General features: G+C 38.8%; 1 protein-coding gene across 3 annotated transcripts in view; it reads left to right on the top strand.

Moving 5' to 3' along the window:
- The first annotated feature begins 480 nt into the window (after nt 1-480).
- PDE7A (phosphodiesterase 7A) overlaps nt 481-23,415 on the top strand; it is a 112,624-nt gene continuing 89,689 nt past the window's right edge. For all 3 annotated transcript variants that reach the window (XM_036263981.1, XM_036263984.1, XM_036263983.1), the window contains exon 1: nt 481-633. In XM_036263981.1, the coding sequence (XP_036119874.1) occupies nt 496-633 (138 nt within the window). In that variant the 5' untranslated portion in view covers nt 481-495. The remainder of the gene's footprint in view (nt 634-23,415) is intronic.

Raw genomic sequence — 23,415 nt, 5'->3', positions numbered from 1 at the left:
AATTACGCTCGGCTCGCACCGCTGGAGGAGTGAAGTCAGGCTCCGGGAGAGCAGACGGGAGGGGAGGGGAGGGGCAGGACGGCGGCGGCGGTCCGAACTGGTGCTGCTCCGGAGCACGGTGCATCCCGGGTCTCGACGCTGGCTCCAGCCGTCTTTTCTTGCATCGCTGTGCTCTGCCCTTGTTCCGCTCCAGCTCTGCTCCTCTCGGCGTTAGAGCCCTGGGGCGGTGGGGTTCCCCCTCCGACTTTGCCTGCGCTGCCCCCGCTTGCACCCCGGAGCCGGACGCGCGCGGGTCCTGGTAACTGTCGCCGCGGCCGCCGAAGCGCCTTCCCGCCGGCGGCCAGGGCGCACTGTTCGAGTGGCGGAGGCGCGAGCGCGGCTCCCTGGCCCCGAGTCGGCACACGCCCGCCCTGCCCCCGCCTCGGCCCGGTGCCCCGCAGCCGCGGCCCCTTCCCAGCGCAGGGGCCGGCGGCCGGGGCAGGGCGGACGTATTCAATGGAAGTATGTTACCAGCTGCCGGTGCTGCCCCTGGACAGGCCGGTGCCCCAGCACGTCCTCAGCCGCCGAGGAGCCATCAGCTTCAGCTCCAGCTCCGCGCTCTTCGGCTGCCCCAATCCCCGGCAGCTCTCACAGGTAAATTGCTGTCGTCCCCGGGGCTCACACTTGGGGGCTTCTCTCTTTGTTTCCCTCTTCCCACCAGTCTTCACCTCGGCGACACCCCCAGCCTCACCGTTCTCACAGACCCAGCGTTACCCATTGTTTGGGGCTTTCTAGGCTGGCCCTTTGATTTGAGAGACGTTTCTTTTATCCTCGGGACTGTCCACGCTCAGTCCCCAGCCCCCAGGCCGGTGGTCTCCGGGAGCCCTTCAGACCCTCCCCACCCTTCTCAGAGGTTTAACCCTCATGAATGACTTTGTCTCCTTCCTTTTCTCGACGTCTCGGTCTGGAAGTTGGGCCTCTTTTCTTTAGTTGTGGCCCTGGCACACCTGTCCCCCCCACACACACACACACCTGTGCGGGGTTCGCGCCTCGCCTCCCCCGGCTCCCGCGCGCCCCGTGGTGCTCAGATGAACCTGCGGTTCTCAGAACAATAGACAGATTCCCTGTTGCTGTTCTGCCAACTCCGCAATTCTGTAGATGGACCCCTAAGTGATATCGGAGAAACAAGTATCGAGAGTGTTTTCTTAATGCCTCGGTTTCTGCAAAGTTGATAGCCAGGGATCAGTTTTGTTTTTAATTTGATAAGAAGATTTTAGGAGAGAAACTACGGATGAACACTCATAGAAAGACTTTGTTTTGAATGGTCCAATAACAGTTGCTTCTGAGAATTTCGTTTTTTTCTGTGGTGATGCTGTTGGCCCACTTCTTACTTTGTGCTGACTTTGATTGCCAGATTTAAAATAAGGAGGCAAAAATAATTGTATGTTGTTTACATTTGAACTGAGTGCCCTCCATTTCTGCTGCCAGAATGTTACATGTTCATGATCACTTTTTAATTCAAATGTATTTATTTTTTCTGTTGGTTAATATTAATATCTTTTCTCTCTCTGATGATATTGTAAATATCTCGAACGGGGTCTCTGTTGTTTTTTAAACAGATAGTGTGGAGCACCTGGGTAGAGATATTGCTTACAACAGGTGTGTCCAGTAAATATTTGTCATTTGCTTCCTTGCCTAAGTTGCTTGTAGAGAGAGAGTAAGAGCCTGTATTTGGGTTTCTCTATGAATTGTTATTTAAAATCAGACTTCTTTCATAGGACAAGGTGATATACTAATGAAGTCAGAGCCCTCGTAAAAACTACTATGATACTAAGTGACATTTTAAATAGCACTACATTGTTATTTTGAAAGTTAGGTTCAGGATCTCACTTTATAGTACCACTTAAAGCATTTTTAGGTTGCAAAATGAATGTTGAGGAGATTGATGCAGGGCTGAAAAGGGCTTTTAATTGTAACTTTTCACTTTTAAATATTATTTTACTTTCTCAGATCAGCAGGCACATGACTAATACCCATTTCCTATTCAATCTAAATAATAAAGGCAATAAGTAATCAATTATAAAATCTAAAATATGAATAGTTACTTTTGCTCCCTGAGGAGAATATGAATGGGAAGGGAGATTTCAAGGGAATTAAAAACAAGTAAGGCTGTTGGCAGGAGTTTTACCTGATATCTTAATTAATCTAAAGAGACCAATTTTAAGTTGCACTCCTTCTTGACTCATTTCCTAGCCTTAGGTTTTACTGGGTAATGGAATGTAAAAAATAGGATTGTGGCAGATAAAGCAAATTATGTAGCCACCATATTTTACCAACTCTTAAAACTTTAAGAAAAATTTCTATACCTCAAAGTGAGTATATTGGAACTTCTGAAAATTTGGTCAGAAATTTTCCTGAATTAACACTTTTCTAATCAATGTTGCTCAACATTAAAATGATGGTAAACTTACTATGATGCTGAAATGGGTATGCTTATTGTTACCAAGACTAAGAGTATCATTTAATACTAAAGCATATGTTGATAGTGATTTCTTTAGCTAAATGGGAATTTGTAATAGGAAAAATGATAGAAAATGTTGGAATCTTTTTCAGAGCTCTATAAAATAAATAGTTAAGTCAAAAACTTTCTTTAACCTTGAATCTTCAGTTTCTAAGTCTAAAGAAACCTACAGATATAAAAAGTTTAGGTGGTTTGTAGTTTCACTTAAAAGACTTAAACTGTTTTTGGTTTCTAAGGCACTAAATAGAACAGTTTTTTTTTTGTATTAGAGTTTTACTATCTTAAATATGTTGCAAACTAATAATCTTTTCAGTTCTTCACCATAATATTGAATCCCAGGTCCTGGTAATATTAAATATTTGTTGAATGAGTGAATAGATAATGAAGTTGTCTCTGAGCCTCAATTTTAAATATGAAAACAATGTAAGGACTTTCATCAACATATAGGAATAACTTATTTATTCGCATGTTGGTTTGGAACTTGTAACTATAGATTTTAGCAGATTCAAGAAATAGAAGATTTTAAGCAACCAAATAGATTTGCTGAACCTCTCAATGCCTGTGTGTTTCAGGCAAAATTATGACAAACTTGTTTTCCAAGTAGCAGCAAATTTGAAGGTGGCTGGGAGGCTGCTAGAGTCATGTTCACACTGATAGTGGCAGAAGCTGACAGCTGACACACCAAAAGCCAGGGATCAAAAGAAAAACTCTTCAAAGCTGCAACTTGTACAAAGGCACCCTGGGGACATACAGTTTAGGCACTTGAGTGTTGTACAACACAGCAATTATTAGAATAATGTAAATAGAACCTATTTTTTTCAAGGTTGAAGATTTGTGCTGTGTGTTTGCTTTTAAAAAGTTCTCCAGCCCCACAGGTGTAGCTCAGTGGTTGAGCATCTACCCATGCATCAAGAAGTCACCGGTTGGATTCCCGATCAGGGCACATGCCCAGGTTGTGGGCCTGATCCCCAGTGGGGGACATACAGGAGGTAGCCAGTCCATGTTCTCTCTCCTCAATGTTTCTCTCTCTCTCTAATATCAATAAAGAAAAAAAATTTTTAAATAAAAAAGTTCTCCATGCCGAACAATTTAGGTGTTGGTTACTAAATGGACAAGTGTGAGGTATCTGGAAAATCTGTTTATGTGGAACATCAGCTCTTCCAAGGATACCAAGTAAATGAGGTATTAACTTTTTGTTTTAAACCAGGTTGTGCACTACTTTCTCAAATGGTTAATAGGAGTTTTTTAATTATTTGGAAAATAGGGATAATAAAAGAAGTTTGTTTTTGCCATTTGATACTGTTGATAGCTGGGATTAAAGATTTATTGTGCTGATAAAGTTCTTATTTGGAAAAAAAGATTGCGAGAGCAGAAATTGTCTTGTTCACCGTTGTGGCCAGTGCTTTGCATAGGCAGGTACTTAATTAGGTGTGGAAGTTGAGTTAGTAGTTTGATGGCAACCAAAGCACTGCACCTGGGATTTATTTCAGTGAAATTTTTTTTTATGTACTGAAAATTAGTCTTATCTGGGTCAGAAACTTGAAATGTCATTTTAAAATTAATTATAAATCTATGATATGTGTTATTACTGAACAAAATATTGGGATCCAACATGTAAACATATGCTTTTAATACCATAAGAAGCTAAATTTGATTTCTAATTTAGCATCTATGTCTTATTTTTTAATAGGCTGGTTTTTATTTTTAGAGCAGTTGGAAGTTCACAGCACAATTGAGTGGAAGACACAAAGGTTTCCATGCACTCCTCCTGACCCCAGACATGTACACCTCCCCCCCCTTATTAACATCCACCACCAGAATGATACATTTGTTATAATTGCTGAACCTGTATTGACACATCACTATCACCCAGAGTTCATAGTTTACATTAGGGTTCACTCTTGGTGTCTTTTTTTTTTGTAAAATACAGAAACTATTCCACAAATACTAAACACCTTCTGTGAATGAGGCTTCTTGTGTTAGTTACTGAGAGAGATAAAGAATTAGTAGTTTAAAAGTGATCACTTGTGCCCTGGCTGGTTTGGTTCAGCAGTTAGAGCATCAGCCTGCTAACCGAAGAGTTGGGGGTTTGATTCTGGTCAAGGGCACCCGTACCTTGGTTGCAGTTCAGTCCCTGTTCAGGGTCGTGAGGGAGGCAACCAATTGATGTGTCTCTCTTAAACATCAATGTTTCTCTCTTTCTCCCTCCCTCCCTCACACTCTATCTGAAGAAATGGAAAAAAACCCTTGGGTGAGGATTTTAAAAAAAGAAGATCACTTGTGAGCCTGCCAACCTAACCAAGTTTTTCTTTATATATAAACATTTTCGCCTGTAGTCAGTGTACCTCTGTATTGTTTTTAGCAGTGTTCTTAGTATATGACAAGTTATTGAAGGCCCTATATGTGCCAGAATAGTTCAAAACCCCTCAATAAAAGTTAATATGATTATATATGATGCAATTTTTATATGGAGTTATCAAGGTGTGGTGAGACTACAGGAAGGTATGCCTAAATTTCCTGGGTAAATCAGAGGAAGCTTCATGTATTACTTGAGGCTTAGGCCAAGACCTGAAGGTTAAGTAGGTGTTTCTAGATAAATGGGTGCATATAGGGGGAGAAGGAGATGTGGATCAGCACTGTCCAACAGAACTTCTGGGAATGATGGAAATGTTCACTGCAGTATCCAGTGTAATAGTCACTAACCATATGCAGGGTGGGCAAAACTAGGTTTACAGTTATGAGTATGTAAAACCAAGTTTATTCTTTTTTTTTTAAATCCTCACCCGAGGACATTTTTGCATTTATCTTCAGATCGAGCAGAAGAGAGAGAAACATCGATGTGAGAGAGACACATCGAGTGGTTCAACCCCAACTGGGGCCGGGGATGAACTGCAACCAAGGTAACGTGTCCTTAGGAGGAACTGAACCCGGCACTCTGGTCCGCGGGCTGACACTCTAACCACTGAGCCAAATCGGCCAGGGCCAGAATTTATTCTTGTATTATTTATTAGTTATTGTATTTTCCATACGAACAACTATAAAACTACTTTTACCCACTCTGTATAGCTAGGTGAGCCCTTGAAATGTCACTAATTTGACTGAGGAACTTAATTTAATTTTTATTTTTTTATCCTCACCCAAGGACATTTTTTTGCATTTATCTTCCTATAGAGCTGGAGGGAGAGAGGGAGGAAGAGAGAGAGAGAAACATCAATGTGAGAGAGACACATCAACTGGTTGCTACCCACACGACCCCAACCGGGAACTGGGGGCAAACTGCAACCAAGGTACGTGCCCTTAGCAGAACCGAACCCGGGACTCTGGTCCGCGGGCTGACACTCCAACTGCTTAGCCAAACCGACCAGGGCTGAGGAACTTAATTTTAAATTTAGTTTTATTCAGATATCTATACATGGGTAATGGCTATTATATTGGCAAAACAGATGTATAGTCTTACTGAATGATCATTAGTAATGACGTAATGTTGCTCTATCACTAACATTCTCTGAATGTTGGACATTAGTTACTTTCAGGTTCTTGCTATTGTACACAAAACTTTATTTAATACCCGTATGCCTATTTGATAAAGTCTTTAGAATGGAATCACTAGGTTGGTTCAATACCTAGTAACATGTTTTGGCTCTCTAGAATGCTCTATCCTTTTACAGTACCAAGATAAATGATCATATCTCTGTTGTCTACAATATGTTATTAGATTATACTACAGTATACTTATTTAACAAACATTTTGTATTGTATAAGCATTTATATAAAAGTTTTCCTACGTTAGTAGATGCACTCCGTGAAGATCCACGGAGTTAGTTTTAACTTGCCATAAGTCTGTATATATACTTCCTGAAGTGTTTTTTGTGCATTTGCATTTCCTCTTTTGTGAAATTACATTTGCATAGTCTGAATTCACTTATAAGGGCTCTTATATATCAGACATCAGTTTGTAAATGTGTACTATTCCAAATTACTGTTACCATAGTAGTTGCCTCTTCACAAATCTATATACAGAAGCCAGTAGAGGGGATATTATGAACCAGAGTGGAATACCCTCTGGGAAGTGGTGGGGTACCCCCAGAGGAGTGGTTCCTTTTGGCTCCCTTCCTCCCAGCCCACTCCCAAAATACTTGTTCTTTTGGGACCTTGGTTTCATTTTTCTGTTTTCAGAAATGCATCATATTTGTATTTAAATTTAATACTACCATGTTTTGACTTTTACTTCTGAACTAATATATATTTATACTACAAGTAAATGCTCCAACAAAGTATTAATGTAAATTTATAGTGTATTAGGGGTGTAGTTCTGTTTGAGAGTACGGTTTTCAAATTGCTAGTTTATAAAATGTCATCAGGAATGTGGTTAGTCTCTGGGATTTAATTTGCCCAGATTTTGCTGCTTTGTTGTTATGCCTAGAGTTCTATCAGTTGCACGTATTGTCTAAGCAAGAATTCTTTTGTAAGCACAAATGTTCTGCAAGAGGTAAAATATTAAGTAAGCCCTTTACAGGAGTTAAGAGATTAGGGAGCGCACTTTGGGGAGAAACAGGGAGAGGTACCATCCATTCTCTTTGAGGCAATTTGATAAGACTTCTGCTAATACTTGAGTATACATTTCAACCTACCTTCACTCCCTCTTCTTTTACTTTTGAAAAGGGATCAGGGAAGTGACTTCTTTTCTGGAGATGGATATAGAGACAAGTTTGGGAAGAGAAAAGCTAAAGAAAGGGGAAGTGGACAAAATTTAGCTTGTCAGTTTTTTGTCTAGGATCATTTCGTCATTTAGTTGGACTAAAGACACATAGGATATTTAGGTGACTTAGAACCTTCATTGCATGCAGATCCTCTTAAGGAATTTAATTTTTTTCTGTATTAAAGAACTTTCTCACATTTGTTTGTGTTTATATAAAATCAACTTCTAATTTGGTTAGAAGTGTCTTAACTAAAGATCTTTTCATAGTTGGATATTCTTACAATCCCTTTGGCCACTACAGAAAACCACAACAATTAATTTTTAATCTTCCAATTAAAAAAAAAACTCCAGCCCCGGCCAGTATGGCTCAGTAGTTAGAGCATCGGCCTGCAGACTGCAGAGTCTCAGGTTTGGTTCTGGTCAAGGGCACATACCATACCTGGGTTGCCGGTTCAATCCCCTGCCCCAGTCTGGGTTGTGTGGAAGGCAATGAATTGATGTGTCTCTCTCACATCTATGTGTGTCCCTTCCCCCCCCCCCGCCCAACTCCATCTTTAAAAAAAAAAAAAAGGAAAAGTTTCTTTGGGTGAGGATTTAAAAAATAATAGAATAAAAACAACTCAAAACTTTTTTTTTTATCCTCACCCGAGGACATTCTTCCATTTTTTTGTTCAGATAGAGTGGGAGGGAGAGAGAGATAGAGAAACATCGATGTGAAAGGGACACATCGAGTGTTTGCCACCCGTACGTACGACCCAACCAGGGCTGGGACAAACTGCAACCGAGGCATGTGCCCTTAACGGGAACCAAACCCAGGTCTCTCTGGACCACAGGCCAATGCTCTAACTGCTGAGCCAAACCGGCCAGGGCAAAACAACTCAAAACTTTTTTATTCTGGCTACAAATTGCTCATATTTTATGATTAATTTGAATTGAGAGAAAATTGAGTGTTTATTCTCTTCCACATTTTAATGCCCTGTTCTTGCCTAAAAGTAACATAGATAGACTGTTGATTTTTATACTATTGCCAAATGTGCCTTTCAAAAGGATATTCACAAATAAATGATACTTTTGTGCTCAGGTTTAAGTGTTCATATGATCAGTATATGAGGAAAGGAACAAAAACTACATTTGTAGATGAGCCTTCTGAGCTTGCAGGGCTTCATTTTGACTGCTGGCAAGTGCCTTTCCTAAGGTACCTGTGTCACTGCTTCTGTGGCTGACCTCAGAAGTGTTTCCGCTTATAATTTTGAATAGGAATTTTGAATTGCTACTCCATGCCTCCACCTGCTGGTGGGGATGGCTCTGTTTTTTTTTTTAAGATGATGGCTAGAGGGAGGAGAGGACAAAGGTAGTACAGAATAGCAATTGGGGGAAAATAAATTATTATTTGAATAATTAAGTTTCAGCAAAGCCTCCTCTATTCCTCAGAGTTTTGAGGAAACCACACTCTAGCTCAGGACCATATAAAGTACTTGGCAAATGTTCTCGGTAAAGTTGCAGTAGCGTTGGCTTCAGTAATGACTATATTTGTTTCCATTGATTGAGTACCTCCTACATGCCAAATGCTATAATTGATGTTTTTAACCTTTAAGAAAACTTTGTAAGTGATATTACTCCCATTTTTACCAAGGAGTAAACTGAGTTTAGAGACATTAAATCACTTGCCTGAGGCATCACAAGACGATCAAGAAAGGCCTCTCATGTTTCATAGCCTCCCTTTAAAACTGGCCTGCCTTCTCCGTGAAGGTGAGTGGAATATAGTTAAACTTTTAGGTTTATAAATCTGGATTAAAAAAATACAAATTTGATGATTTGAGGTGATTATTTGAAGTGATAACCTCCTTTCTGGTCTTTTCAAATTACATCTGGAGTATTTGTTTTAGATGCCATGTTCTAGGAGGACAGGCAGCTAAATCATGCTCTGAAGTTAGTGACTAGGGTGGATATGTTTGACTGAAGAAATTGGAGACATTTATAGTCTGGAGAAAAGACTCAGGATTTGGGCCGAGAGGGTTGGGAATGGAAGTGGGGGAGTGGTTGGTGAGAGATGATAGAGCATTGTGTCTTCAGTATTTGTAGGACCACCATGTGAACAAGAGGAAGAACAGGACTAGTTTAGATTTGATTGGTTGTATGTTGTCTTTCTCCTAGCACAAGAGGAAGTTTATTTAGCATGCAAAGTGAAAGCACACTTGAAGAGAAGGTTAGAGTGGGCTGCTCAGAGAGCTGTCTTGGCCCTTTAGAAAGAAAGTCACAGAGACCAAGAAGTAAGCCAGCGGGAATGTGTGGACTCAGGAAACAAGTTACAGAGGCGAAAGGAGGCCCTGGAGACAGGTTCAGGGGCTTAGTCTGGGGCAGCTACGGGCTGCCCGCTGCTCCCCTGGCTGCAAGACCCCTGGGAACCTGTAGAGCTTAGGAGAAGGAAAGCAAAGCTACAGGCCTGAGGAAAGGAGGGTGGGGGGTGAAGGGTGCAGGGAGGCACCAGCATGCTCCAGTGAGAGCTGCCTGGTTGTACATTCTCAGTTGCTGATATACAGGAGAAGATAAAAGCTTCAAGTTGTTACTTATCCAAGGTAACACAAGTAGGTAGTGGAAGTGGACTAAACTCTGGGTCATTCTTACCTCAAAGCCCATGCGCTCTCTTCTACTTCCTTTTACCACATGGGGAAAGGATGTTACCTCAGATGATAGAATAAGGGCTTGCAAAAAGGGGGGAAAGCTGGATGTATTTCAAAATGCTGACTGAAGCTATCTATGGATGGTGAAATTATAAGTAATTTTAACTTTTTGTTTAGAATTTTGTGTAATTTTACCAACGTAGTTTTTTTTTTAAAAACATGATTCTCCTTTTAAACCACAATAATCCTAGAAGAAGTCAGACAAGTTGATTTGGAGCCCAGATCTCTGATGGAGATGTCTAGAGAGAGAGTGGGCTGTCTCATGAGATTATAAATTCCCAGTCGGTGGTTAAGACAATAGCTTGAAATATATTTGGATAAGGATATTAACAATGGGATGAACTCTGTGATTCTTTCCAGCTTCATGATTCTGTAATTCTTTGGGTAACTGAGTTATATGCATGACAGGTATTTTTGTGTAGCTCTAAGAATTATAAAGTAATTTCACTCTCCATGGGATATACTGGGAAGTACATTTAAGTAGAGTTGTCTTGAAGAAGAGCTATTTGACGACAGCTTGTGAAGAGATGTTGACAGCAGTGAAAGGAGTAGAGATGTGAAGAAAGTTAGGAGTTAGGTCCTAGGAACTGATTTGACTTGGGAAGTAAAAAAAAAAAAAAATCGGTCACTTTAATTTGGAAGACTAGGTAGATCATTAAGCTAGTAACAGAGGTACAGGTAGGAAGAGTAGTCAGGTTTTGGTTTTCTTTTGTGTATGTGGGGGCAGAGGAAGGAGTAGATGGTAAGTTTACTTTAAATATGTTGAGTTCAGGTGTTTGGGGAGCATCCAGGTAGGGATGTCCAATAGCCAGTATCTTAGAAGGTTAGGACTATGATAAGTTCTGACTTTTACTATAAGGGTTTTCAAACATTTTTGCTCTATATCCTTTCAAAGAACTTGAACACCAAACAAATAGAAAACTATATACCTTGTACATCTAGAATTTTTCCTTTAAGTTTTAGTATTTGTAAATGGTGTCATTTTTGATGTACAACTTAAATCATGATTTTAAATATATCCAGGATAATTTTAACAATTTAATATCCCCCTGTTATTTTTTTTAAACATGTGAAAAAATGTTTTAAAGACATTTTACATTCCTATTTTTCTCTTTGAACTCCTTTTTTCTATTTTGCCATCTGTACATATTACCCTAATGTATCATTTTATACTGGAAAGCATTTTCTCAATCACACTATCATACTCTTCTACAGAAAAAGTAATTAAATTCATTCATGAATTTAATTGATGGGAATAAATAGCGCTTTATTTTAGCAGTGTCATCCAGTTCTGAGTTCTATGCAAAAATAATTATAATTTAAATATTTAAAATTTCTGATGTCCACAAGTCTGTGTCAAGTTTATTTTAGACTGAGTTGTCAATACAATGATACAATACAATAATTGTCAGTGGACAATCAAGACAACATGTGAATTATAAAATATAGTAAGTAGTAAATAAAACAGTAAGCCCTGGCTGGTTTTGGCTCAGCAGTTAGAGTGTCAGCTTGCAGACTGAAGGGTTGTGGGTTTGCTTCCCTGTCAAGGACCCATACCGGGGTTGCAGGTTCCATCCCTGGCCCCTGTCGGGGTTTGTTCGGGAGGCAGCCAAGTGATGTGTCTATCTTACATTGATGTTTCTCCTCTCTCTCCCTTCTTCCCACTCTACCTAAAAATTCAGTGGAAAGAGGTCCTCGAGTGAGGATTAACAACAACAACAACAACAACAAAATCATAATAAATAAATAAAACAGTAAAATTTTGTTGGAAATGCATTTTATTTATTTTAAATTATTTTCTAAATATATTTTATTCATTTATAAATATTATTAGAAAGGATGGGGTTCTGCATTGATTCTCTTTTTTACTCTAATAGTGAAAGTATTGAGAAATCTCATTCACAAATTTAGTAGATGGTAATAGTGTTTTAGTAATGCTACCTATTCTTCTGAGTTGACAACAAAGTGATCCACAATTGAAATTATTTTTAATGCTTTCTCAGGTAGTACCTGGATTTGATTCTCCCTCAATTTTCATGGAAGTAAAAATTAGTGACTCCTTGACTTGAAAAACATTTGATACCTTGTCTGTAGAGTAATTAACTCTCTCAACATGAATATTGTGAACTCTCCTTTTAACTCTCAGGTGTTATTAGACCCCATCTCCACAGTAACTTTCAAGAATTGTTGATAATTACAGCTTTCATTTATGAAGTGGCAGAGGAAGAGAGATGAAATGGGAAAGGAAGTAAACGAAAACTGACTGGTGTCAGCAGCATGGTTCTAGAAAAGTGCACATGGGGAAGTTGAGAACCTAGTGATCAATTCTCTTGAAACTCTCCATGCTCGTATACTTCCCAGGGTATGTGTGCATGAGCCAGTGTGTTGTGGACCGCTGGTTTACTGTCTCTGTGCTCATATACTTCCCAGGGTATGTGTGCATGACCCGGTTTGTGGACCACTGCTTTACTATACCACCTTGTTATTAAGGTAACGAAGTGTTGCTGTATTTTACCATTCTCCATAGATACACAGAAATAATACCTTATACATCAGTTATTTTTCTGGTTTTTGATTGTTTCTAATCCTGGATCTCCATACTCTAGACCTTCTTTGTTAATATAATCAGATATTAATGCTTGAAAGGAACCTATCAGTAATTTAATTCATCTTCAACATTTTAAAGGTTTGATGGTTGAGACTCAAAAAGATTGATTTCTCGCCCTGGCCGGTTTGGCTCAGCGGTTAGAGTGTCGGCCTGCGGTCCCGAGAGACCCGGGTTCGGTTCCCGCTAAGGGCATGTACCACGGTTGCAGTTTGTCCCCGGCTCTGGTCAGTCATGCGGGTGGCAGCCACTTGATGTGTCCCTTCACGTCGATGTTTCTCTCTCTCTCTCTGTTCCTCTCTCCCCCTCCTACTCTACCTGAACAAAAAATGGAAAAATGTCCTCGGGTGAGGATAAAAATAAATAAATAAATAAATAAAAGATTGATTTCTCTAAGATCTCACAGTTAGAAAGTGGAAAAGTTAGAGCTTTGAACTTAGTTCTCCCAACTTTGAATCTTTATTTTATTTATTTATTTTTTTACTATATCCCTCTCTTCCTTGTAAAACAGTGGTTCTCAACCTTCCTAATGCTGCGGCCCTTTAATACAGTTCCTCATGTTGTGGGTGACCCCCAACCATAAAAATATTTTCGGTGCTACTTCATAACTGTAATTTTGCTATAGTTAAGAATTGCCATTGGAAATATGTGTTTTCTGATGGTCTTAGGTGACCCCTGTGAAAGGGTTTTTTGACTCTCAAAGGGGTCATGACCCACAGGTTGAGAACTGCTGTTGTAAAAGGCCTGGTGTGTAGGACTTTCTTAAGTAGCAGTCTTCAGTGAACATTATACCTTGTGTAGCAGGTCTTTAATTCATTTAATCATCTTTTTATAGACTACTGATTATTTGGACTAGTTAGAGTACATACACACTCAATTTAAAAAAATGTCTGAGTTACTTCTACTTAAACTAAAATCAGATAAAGCAAAACCAGTATTGAAGGTATAATGGGCCAGTTGGGAAGCTACCATTTGATTAGTTGAAATGTGATTTATGTATAACTTAACAGAAATAACCTTTTATAAAGAAAGATATATTTTACCTATATTTTAAAAGTTAACTAAGAATAAAGCTTTTTTTTTTTTTTTTTTTTACTTTGGGGAATAAAAGAATTAATATTCCTTATGTACAGAGAGACTACTCTAGCCTTTTATATATTTACTAGGTATGAAAGGGCAGGTGGTGGAATATTTGGTAATCTTTTTAACTTTGTTTTACTTTTTGTTTGAATTATTCATAGTGAATGTATGTTAAAAATGAAGTTATTCTAAATATCAAACTTTTTAAAATGGACTATCTTTTTAGAGAACTTGTACGTTCACGGCAAAACTTAGAGGAATGTGCAGAGATTTCCCATATACCTCCTGCGCCAATACATGCATAGCCACCACCACCACCACCACCACCACCAGAGTAGTATATTTGTTACAATTGATGAACCAACATTGATATATCATACTTATGCAAATCCATACCATACATTAGGGTTCACTCTTGGTATTGTACTTTTCTGCGAGTTTGGACAAATGTATAATGACATGTATCCATCATTATAGTATGATAGAGTATTTTCACTGCCCTAAAAATGCTCTGTGCTCTGCCTAATTATCCCCACCCCCATCTCTAGCAACCACTGATCTTTTTACTGTCTCCATAGTTTTGCCTTTTCCAGAATATCATACAGCATATAGACTTTTCATATTGGCTTCTTTCACTCAGTAATATGCATTTAAGATTCCTCTGTGTTTTTTCATGACTTGGTAACTCATTTCTGTTTAGCACTAAATAATATCCCATTGTGCCATACCATAGTTTATCCATTCACTTACTGAAGAGCATCTTGGTCACTTCCAAGTTTTGACAAAGGTTTTTGTGTGGACATAAGTTTTCAACACCTTTGGGTAAGTAGCAAAGAAGTGTGATTTGGGGGATCATGTGGGTAAAAGTATGTTTAGTTTTGTAAGAAACCACCAAACTGTCTTCCAGAGTGGCTGTACCATTTTGCAGTTGCATTGTTGTTTGAATTTGCGTTACCTGATGATATATGATGTGGAGCATCTTTTCATATGGTTATTTGCCATCTATATTATCTTCTTTGGTGAGGTGTCTGTTAAGGTCTTGGGCCCATTTTTTTAGTCGAGTTTGTTTTCTTGTTGAATTTCAAGAGTTCTTTGTATATTCTGGATGACAGTGCTTTATCAGATGTGCCTTTTGTAAATATTTTCTCCCACACTGTGGCTCGTCTTCTCATTTTCTTGACATTATCTTTCACAGAGCAGAAGTTTTTAATTTTAATGAAATACACTTTATTGATTTTTTTTTTTTCTCATGGATCGCCATACTCTCAGTGTTGTATCTAAAAAGTCATCGCCATATCTAAGGTCATCTAGATTTTTTTTCCTAACTTTCTTCTAGGAGTTTCATAGTTTTGTATTTTAAATTTAGGTCTATAATCCCTTTTGAGTTGATTTTTCTGAATGATGTAAGGTCTGTTGTTTTAAGCCACTCAGTTTGGGTTACTTTGTCACAGCAGCCTTAGGAAACTAATACAAATGGCTTTGATTGCTTTCAAAGTATTTGTTTATTCTTTCAAACAGAAGACATGTACTAAGCACTTTTTATGTGCCAAGCGCTCTGCTAGGTATATCAAAGATCATTCTTGGAGTTTAGTCTAGTAGGAAACAGCTATACAAATACATAAACACCCATACACTTGATAGGTATTCTCATTAGGACAATATATGAAGTTCAGTGGTGGCAAATGGAGCTGGGAGAACTAGGAAAGATTTTATTTTTAATTTTATTTATTTATTTTTATTTTCTTTATTGAATTTAGGGAGAGAAAGAGAAACATGAATGAGAAAGAACATCATTTGGCCGCCTCCTGCATGTCCCCCACTGGGGATTTGACCCACAACCTGGGCATGTGCCCTGACCAGGAACTGAATTGGCAGCCTCTTGGTGCATGGGTTGACATTCACTCAACCACTGAGCCACACCAGCCAGGCTTATTTTTAATAATTAATTTTTTTAATCCTTTCCTGAGGATATGTTGTCATTAATATTCAACCCCCACTGGGGCCGGAGACCAAACTGCAACCCAGGTACCTGCCCTTAACCAGAATCAAACCCGCAACTCTTTGGTCCGTGGGCCGATGCTCCAGCTGCTGAGCCAAACTGGCCAGGGCAAGAAAGGTTTTATTTACAGAGACCTTTGTGCTTGGTTTTAAAGAGCTGAAATCAGACTCTGGAATTCTGCTTGATTCTGCCAGTACTAGTGCTACCATTCCTACCCAGTTCAGGCAGGCTTGGCCTGCCGCAGTAGCTACCTGTCACTAGAATTCTCTCTACAGATCTGATGAAGTAATACTTAATTTTTTTTTTTTTTATCCTCACCTGAGGACATTTTTGCATTTATCTTCAGATAGAGTGGGAGGGAGAGAGGAGGGAAGAGGGAGAGAGAAAAAAACATCGATGTGAGAGAGATACATCGACTGGTTGCCACCCACACCACCCCAACCAGGGCTGGGGACAAACTGCAATTGAGGTGCATGCCCTTAGCAGGAAATGAACCCCGGCCTCTCTGGTCTGCAGGCCAACGCTCTAACCACTAAGCAAAACCTGCCCAAACTGACAAAGTAATATTTAAAATGCAGTCAGATTATGCCACTCCGCTGAAAACATCAGTGAGTTCTTATTACAGTGAAGATTAAATCCAAGCTCTTTTTCATGATATGGCCCCATATTAAGTGATCCCTGCCAACTTTTCAGTCTCATTCCCTTTCACAGTGGTCTTCTTGCTGTCTGTGAACTTGCCAGGTTTGGGCCTATCTTTGACTTGGCACTTGCTCTTCCCTGAGGCTCAAGCAAGATCTTCCCATGGCTCATTGTCCTTCAAGTCTCAGCCCACTCTTTGCAGAGGAACCTTCCTTGATCATCCTATTTAAAATAGCACCTCTCCCCCATCCATGCTGTTACCTTGTTTTGTTTTGTTTATGGCACACACCACTAACTCAATTTATTTGTTCTCCCTGCCTGGCTTCACCCACCTTACTCCCAGCCCTGCCACTGTGGAATGTGTGGTCAGGAAATGGGGATCATGTTTACCCTACTCACTGCTATGCCTCACATAGGAGGTGTTCTATACAGAAGAATGAAGAAAACTTCCTCTTTTAGTCTCATGTTTATCATGTCAGATCTCTTTATTATGAATCCCAAGTTGTTTTTTTATAATTTCATTTTATAGTCCCTATTTCTTCTCACCCAGTCCCTCTTTAATCTTTTTACCCTTTTGAGCTACCCTCTGTGCTATTGGAGCTATCTTAATCTCTAAATTTATTTAATGTTACTTTTTAAAATTGATTTTAGAGAGGGAGGAAGGGAAAGAGAGAGAGATGGATGGATGGATGTGAGAGATACATTGATTGGTTGCATCCTGTACACCTCCTAACCAGGAATCGAACCCATGACCTTCCGGTGCATGGGACAACCAACTGAGCCACATCAGCCAGGGCTATGTAATCTTATTTAGGATACACTGAGGTTTAGAAAAGTTGCTCAAAGAAACACAGCTGTAAATGGTGTTTTGAGGATTTGAACTTAGAGCTCTCTGACTAGAGCTCCTCTCTGTTGTACTGGTTGCAGGGCTGATGTTTTTGGCAAGTGGGAGGTAAATATCAGAATTAGAATAGGAACCCCATTTGGAATAAAAATAGCAAACACTTACTGTGTGTTCTGTAAGAACTAGGTGATGTTTGTTAAAAGGAATTCTAAAAAGTAACTTGAATTTTTTTGGACTGATATTAATATGTGCTTGTTATAAAATATATGGAATATACAAAAAATATAAAGAAGGAAAAAGAAAGTAAACACCAAAAGAAAGGGAAAAGTAACACCCAGAGATAACTAGTTAACATTTTATAACATTTCATCCAATATTTTTCTGTGCAGAAATAAAATATTATGATGTCATTTTCATACATAAATCTTTCCCTAAATTTGGAAGTCATTTTCTAATGTAATTACTAGATCAAAACATGTTATCAAATTTCTTTCCAGAAAGGTGGTATCAATTTATATTTTAGTGAGCAGGATGTGAGTGCCTTTTCATACCTTGCTAATTTTTTTAGTTTTTATTTCTTTGATTTTTGTTGATATTAAACTTGAAATATATATTTGTTAATTACCTACTATTTCTCTTATATGACCTGTCTATATCCATTGCCTATTTTTCTGTTGATATTTTAAATCAATTTTTAATTGTTTTTACTTATAATGAACATTTTGTCATATTTGTGGCAAACTTCCATTTTTTTGCCTTATTTTTAATGATGTTCTACCTACACTAAATCTTTTCTAACAAGTATTAGTCTCTTTAGTGATGTAATCATGGGAGTAAATATTTCATTAATAGAAATTCTCAGTATTTTTAATTATTTTACATACAAACTTATCTTCAACATACTAATTTGATAAAGATATTTTTCATTTTAATAAGTTGTGTGAAATAATTGTCAATAAGAAATTATCACTAATTATCTCTCTTTATATTTAATATAAGGTAGAAGAAAGGGGACAAGATAAATATTATTCTTAGAACTGTGAATATGGAATTTGGAAAGAAAACTTTTATGCCAGGAACATTTGATTGAAAATGAATGAGTTGAGTCCTTCTGCATGTTACTGCTGAAGCACTGTCACTGAGAAAGCAATTGGCACGGTCTCTCCCCTCAAGCAAATATTTTAAATTTTGTAGTAATACCTCAAATTTTATAGTAAAAGAAATGGAAAAAATAGGGCCCATTTATTTTTATTTAATCCTCACCTGAGGATATTTTTCTGTATTTATCTCCAGATAGAGTAGGAGTGAGGGAGGAATTGTGGGAGGGAGGGAGAGAGAGAGAGAAACAAACATCCATGTGAGAGAGACACATTGGCTGCCTCCCACTGGACCCCAGCCAGGGCCAGGGACGAACCGTAACTGGGGTACGTGCCCTTGACTGGAATCAAACCTGTGACTCATTGGTCCATGGGATGGTGCTCTAACTGCTGAGCCAAACTGGCCAGGGCTAAAATCTTTACATTTTTAAAGGGAATTTATATCTTACAAACATTTAGTTATTTTCTTTCTGGTTTATAATATTAACATAAAAGAGGTCAATTTGAAGATAAAAGCAAAGCATAGTTTACCTGAAATGTGTAGAACCAACATTTTCACTTATATTTGATGATTCACAGTGAAAATACTCCAAATTCATTTTCAGAAAAACTTTCTGGAAGTGATTTCAAGGATTTTTGTGGTTGGCCTCAGCTCATTTCCATTTGAAATGTAGTTTTAATAACTTTGACAAGGCTTTCCACTTTCATTTTCCCATAACCGGTGTTTTTAAATTTTCTTTTTAAATGTTAGGATACCTTGGAGCAGGATTCAAGTGGGCTAATCAAGAAAAGCCATTGAAGATATGAAAATAGAATTTTATAACTCTTACATATATATTTATTTTTAACCGTATTTTCTTAGATCCTAATTTTTATCTGTGTTGCTTTGAGTACATAAAAGTGTATGGATATACAGTAAGTCCTCACTTGTTGATAGGCTCTTGGAACTGTGGTGAACTAGCATATAACGAAACCAATTTTACTATAGGCTAATTGAGATAAAATATGGCATTGCATTCACATTAAAATGTAATAACATTGTTTTGGGACCTGCTGTAAATTATAAATAAATGCACTACAAGTTTTGAGACCACTCCCTCAAAATATGTGTATTGCTATGAATTCTTTCACACACATACTATGCAGAAATGTATATAACATTTCAAAGGGTTCTTGGAGTGTATTCATCATACTTCTAGAATGCCTGGAATCCCATTAAACCTTTCTTGCCTCCTGAGTCCACTTAGCTGAAGCATTTTGTCTACTCATTTGACTTTTTTAACCAACTCTGATTTCAGACCTTAAGTTTACAGCCCAGGATTAACTCTTAGAACAGCTTACTGTACACTGATCTATCCTGACTTCAGTTTGATTAGAATATGAGCTTTTTTTTTTAATCCTCACCCGAGGATATTTGTTTCCCATTTATCTTTAGCAATAATGTAAGGGAAAGAGAGGGAGGGAGGAAGGGAGGGAGGGAGGGAGAGAGAGAGAGAGACACACACACACACACTCATCAGTGTGAGAGAGACACATCAACTGGCTGCCTCCCTCATGACCCCAACCAGGGCTGGGGACTGAACTGCAACCAAGGTACGTGCTCTTAACCAAAATCAAACCCGAGACTCTCTGGTCCACGGGCCAGTGGTCTAACCGCTAAACCAAACTGGCCAGGGTGAGTATGAGCCTTTAAAAAGTAGACATTTTATTCAGCTCTGTTCAGCCCAGTGCTGCACACAAAGATAATCAGCAAGTATACAGAGTATACATCAGACCTTTATGGAGTCTTTCTGTGACCCAGCCCTACTGAGTCCAGCTTTCTGCTCTAGTCACACTCTCTCCTAGATCCTCCATCCACAGTGCCCCCTCAGACTCTGTATGGCATCCAATCATGTCTGTCTTTTTTTTTTTTCATCCTCACCCAAGGACATTATTGCATTTATCTTCAAATAGAGCGTGAGGGAGAGAGGGGGGAAGAGAGAGAGAGAGAGAAACATCGACGTGAGAGAGACACATCTAGTGGTTGCCACCCACACAGCCCCAACCAGGGCCAGGGATAAACTGCAACCAAGGTACGTGCCCTTAGCGGGAACTGAACCCGGGACTCTTCGGTCCGCGGGCTGATGCTCTAACCGCTGAGCCAAACCGGCCAGGGCCAATCATTTCTGTCTTGAAGGATTTTCTGCCATCTCAAGATGGCCACTGATGGATTTCTGTAGAGCCTCTTGAAGTGGTACTTGTATTCAGATCCTCTCATTCAGAGTTGGTAAATGACATGGTCAGAATGAGGGACAGGTTTTCAACCCTTAAGGACTTTATAACAGAACTCTAGATTTCTCCTGGGGCTGTGGTTGTCATAATAAGTTTAGACCCCTGTTGTCAGGAACCAGATGACTGTAGATAGCCCTTATCTTCAGGACCCTTTGGGACATATTCCTAGGTTAATGCACCTTCTTTTTTTGTTTGTTTGCACAAAAGTATAAAACCAGAGAGTACTAAACCAAAAGAAAATAGTTGTAAAATGTGCTTGTTAGGAACTCTACTGGCTTTTTCAGGTATAACATCAGTGACCCCCCCCCCAATCAAAATATAGTGTGAGCCACATATGTAACTTAAATTTTTTGTGGTCACATTTTATTATTTATATGTTTGTTTGTTAATCCTCAGCTGAGGATATTTTTCCATTGATTATTTTTGATAGAGTGGAAGGGAGGGAGGGAGGAAGGGAGAGAAAAAACATCAATGTCGAAGAGACACATTGATTGGTTGCCTCCCACATGACCCCGACCTGGGCCCAGGATCGAACCTGCAACCCTTCAGGGCACAGGTTGATGCTCTAACCTCTGAGCCAAACTGGCAAGGGCTGTGGCCACATTTTAACAGTAGAATAAAACAGGTGAAATTAGTTTTAATATATTTCCTTTAATCAGCTGTATCTGAAATACTAATTTAACATGTAATCAATATCTAAAAAGTTGTTGATATATTTTATATATTTTTGGAGAGCATGTCTTCATTCTGACTGCACCATTTTGAGTACTCTGTAGCCTTAAGATTCTCTCATTGGACAGTGTAGGTCTAGAAATAATGATATTTTGTTAGAGGGAATCAAGACCACCTCTCTTGTTTTTTAAATTTTTAGACAGTTTTGTAGTTATATTTTATGTATGTTTCCTCTATTCAAACTTTTAATTTTTAAGAGGCTTGGAAATATCAAGATACTTATAAATGAGCTTGATTGGCCTGGTGGTTCTGCCAGCAAAAAGCAGGCCCGTGAAGACCTCAGCTTAAAGAAGGCTAAGCTCTTTGGATGGATATGCCCAGTGGCATTGTTTGTGGATGTGGATTTTCACAGGTTCAAGGGAAGAACTGTGGCTCAGCTCAAATAGCCTAGGATTGCAGTCCAGTTTGGAGCAAATATATTCCTGGATGAGGTTGCACATAAGCACAAGAAAGACCTGAGAAACCCCAAGGTATTTACCTAATTTTGACTGACCATGAAGTTGCGTACATGCACCTACTAGACCTAAAGGGGCCCTATGGAAAGATAAACCTGGGGCAAACTTGAAAACAGACTGAAGTTCAGATGAATTAGCTTCTGTAGTCACACACATATCCATTGGCAGAGGTGGGGCCTTAACTGGCTTTCTCCATCCAGTCACAAGTTGATCTCTAAAATTTGCAAAGAGGTAACCTCTAGGAAGCCAGGCTTAAAAATAAAAATAAGAATATATTTAATACAAACTGAGCAGAGATAGTGACTACCTACCACAAGGAGACATTTTACATGTATAGCCCAGGCAAGATACTAAATAAAATCAAAAGAAAACAGCAACAATGCCTTTAAGGGGGAGAAGAGTAAGAATCCAGAGTTACCTCAATATAGCATATAAAATCTCTAGGTTTAACAGCAGAACTACAAGCTAGTAAGGAATTAGGAAATGTTGGAGTTAGTAAAGACTTCAAATCAACTATAATAAATATGTTAAAAGAGCTAAAGGAAACCATGTTTAAATAATTGAAGGAAAGTATGACAGCAGTAGGTCAATAAATGGGGATTCTCAAGGGTATAGAAATGATTAAAAACAGTAACAACCAAAAAAACAAACAAAACTACCACCCCTTGATATGATGTCATGAGAGTGTTTCACTTCCTTAGTGTTCTTTTTCAAGACTTATAACCAAGTCTGATCATGAAAAAACAACAAAGTGAAACTCAGACTTATTCTATAAGAGCACCTGACCAGTACTCTTGAAAACTGTCAAGGTCATGAAAAACTGGGAAATTGTTACGGATCAGAGTAGGCCAAGGAGAAATGACTGAATGCAATGTGGTATATCCTAAATTGGATCGTGGTACAGAGAAAGGACATTCATGGAGAAACTGATGACATTTGAATGAAATCAATAGTTTATAATTTTGTACCAATGTTAATTTCTTTCTTTTGACAAATATACCATGGTTATCTAAGGTATTAACATTAGGAGAAGCTGGTTGAAGCATATATAGCAACTCTCTGTACTGTTTTTGCAACTTTTCTATAAATCTAAATTTATTCCAAAGTAAAATGTTTTTTGAAAAACTCAAACGGAAATTCTTCACTTGAAGAATACAATACCTGAAATGAAAAATTCACTAGAAGTACTCGACAGCAGTTTTGAGATGCTAATAAAAGGAATCAATAACTTTTTTTTTTATTGATTAATTTTTGTTACAGATGTTTCTCCTTTTTCCCCCACTGATTCCCCCCTCCCCCTCCCTCCCTGCCCTTTCCCCAGATTGTTGTCCATGTCCACTGTTCATGAATACATGCATATAAGTTCTGTGGTTCATCCCTCCCTCACCTTCCCCCTCTTTAGGGGATTGTCAGTCTGTACCCTGCTTCTGCGTCTCTGGGACTACCCCATTCCTCAAACTGTTATGTTCATTATATTCCACAAATAAGTGAGATCATATGAAACTTGTCTTTCTCTGTTTGGCTTGTAACTTTAAAGACAGACCAGTAGATGCGATTCAATTTGAAAAATGTGGAAAAATGACGAAAAATGGGCAGAACCTCAGAGATCTGTGGAAAACATCAGAGTACACATATGCTTTATAGGAGTCCTAAAGCAGAGAAAGGTACAGAAAATAGCCTTTTGAGAAATTTGAGGAAAACTTGACAAATCCAGAAACTCTGTGAACCTCAGTAGGATAAATACAAAGAAACCCGTGCCTAGATGCAGCATAGTCAGTCTGTTCAAACACAGAGAAAATATTGAAAGCAGCAA

The sequence above is a fragment of the Molossus molossus genome, unplaced genomic scaffold (genome assembly GCF_014108415.1).
Source record: "Molossus molossus isolate mMolMol1 unplaced genomic scaffold, mMolMol1.p scaffold_m16_p_16, whole genome shotgun sequence".
Taxonomy (NCBI): Eukaryota; Metazoa; Chordata; class Mammalia; order Chiroptera; family Molossidae; genus Molossus; species Molossus molossus.
Note: the sequence above shows the minus strand (reverse complement) of the source record. Positions and strands in the feature narration are given on the sequence as shown.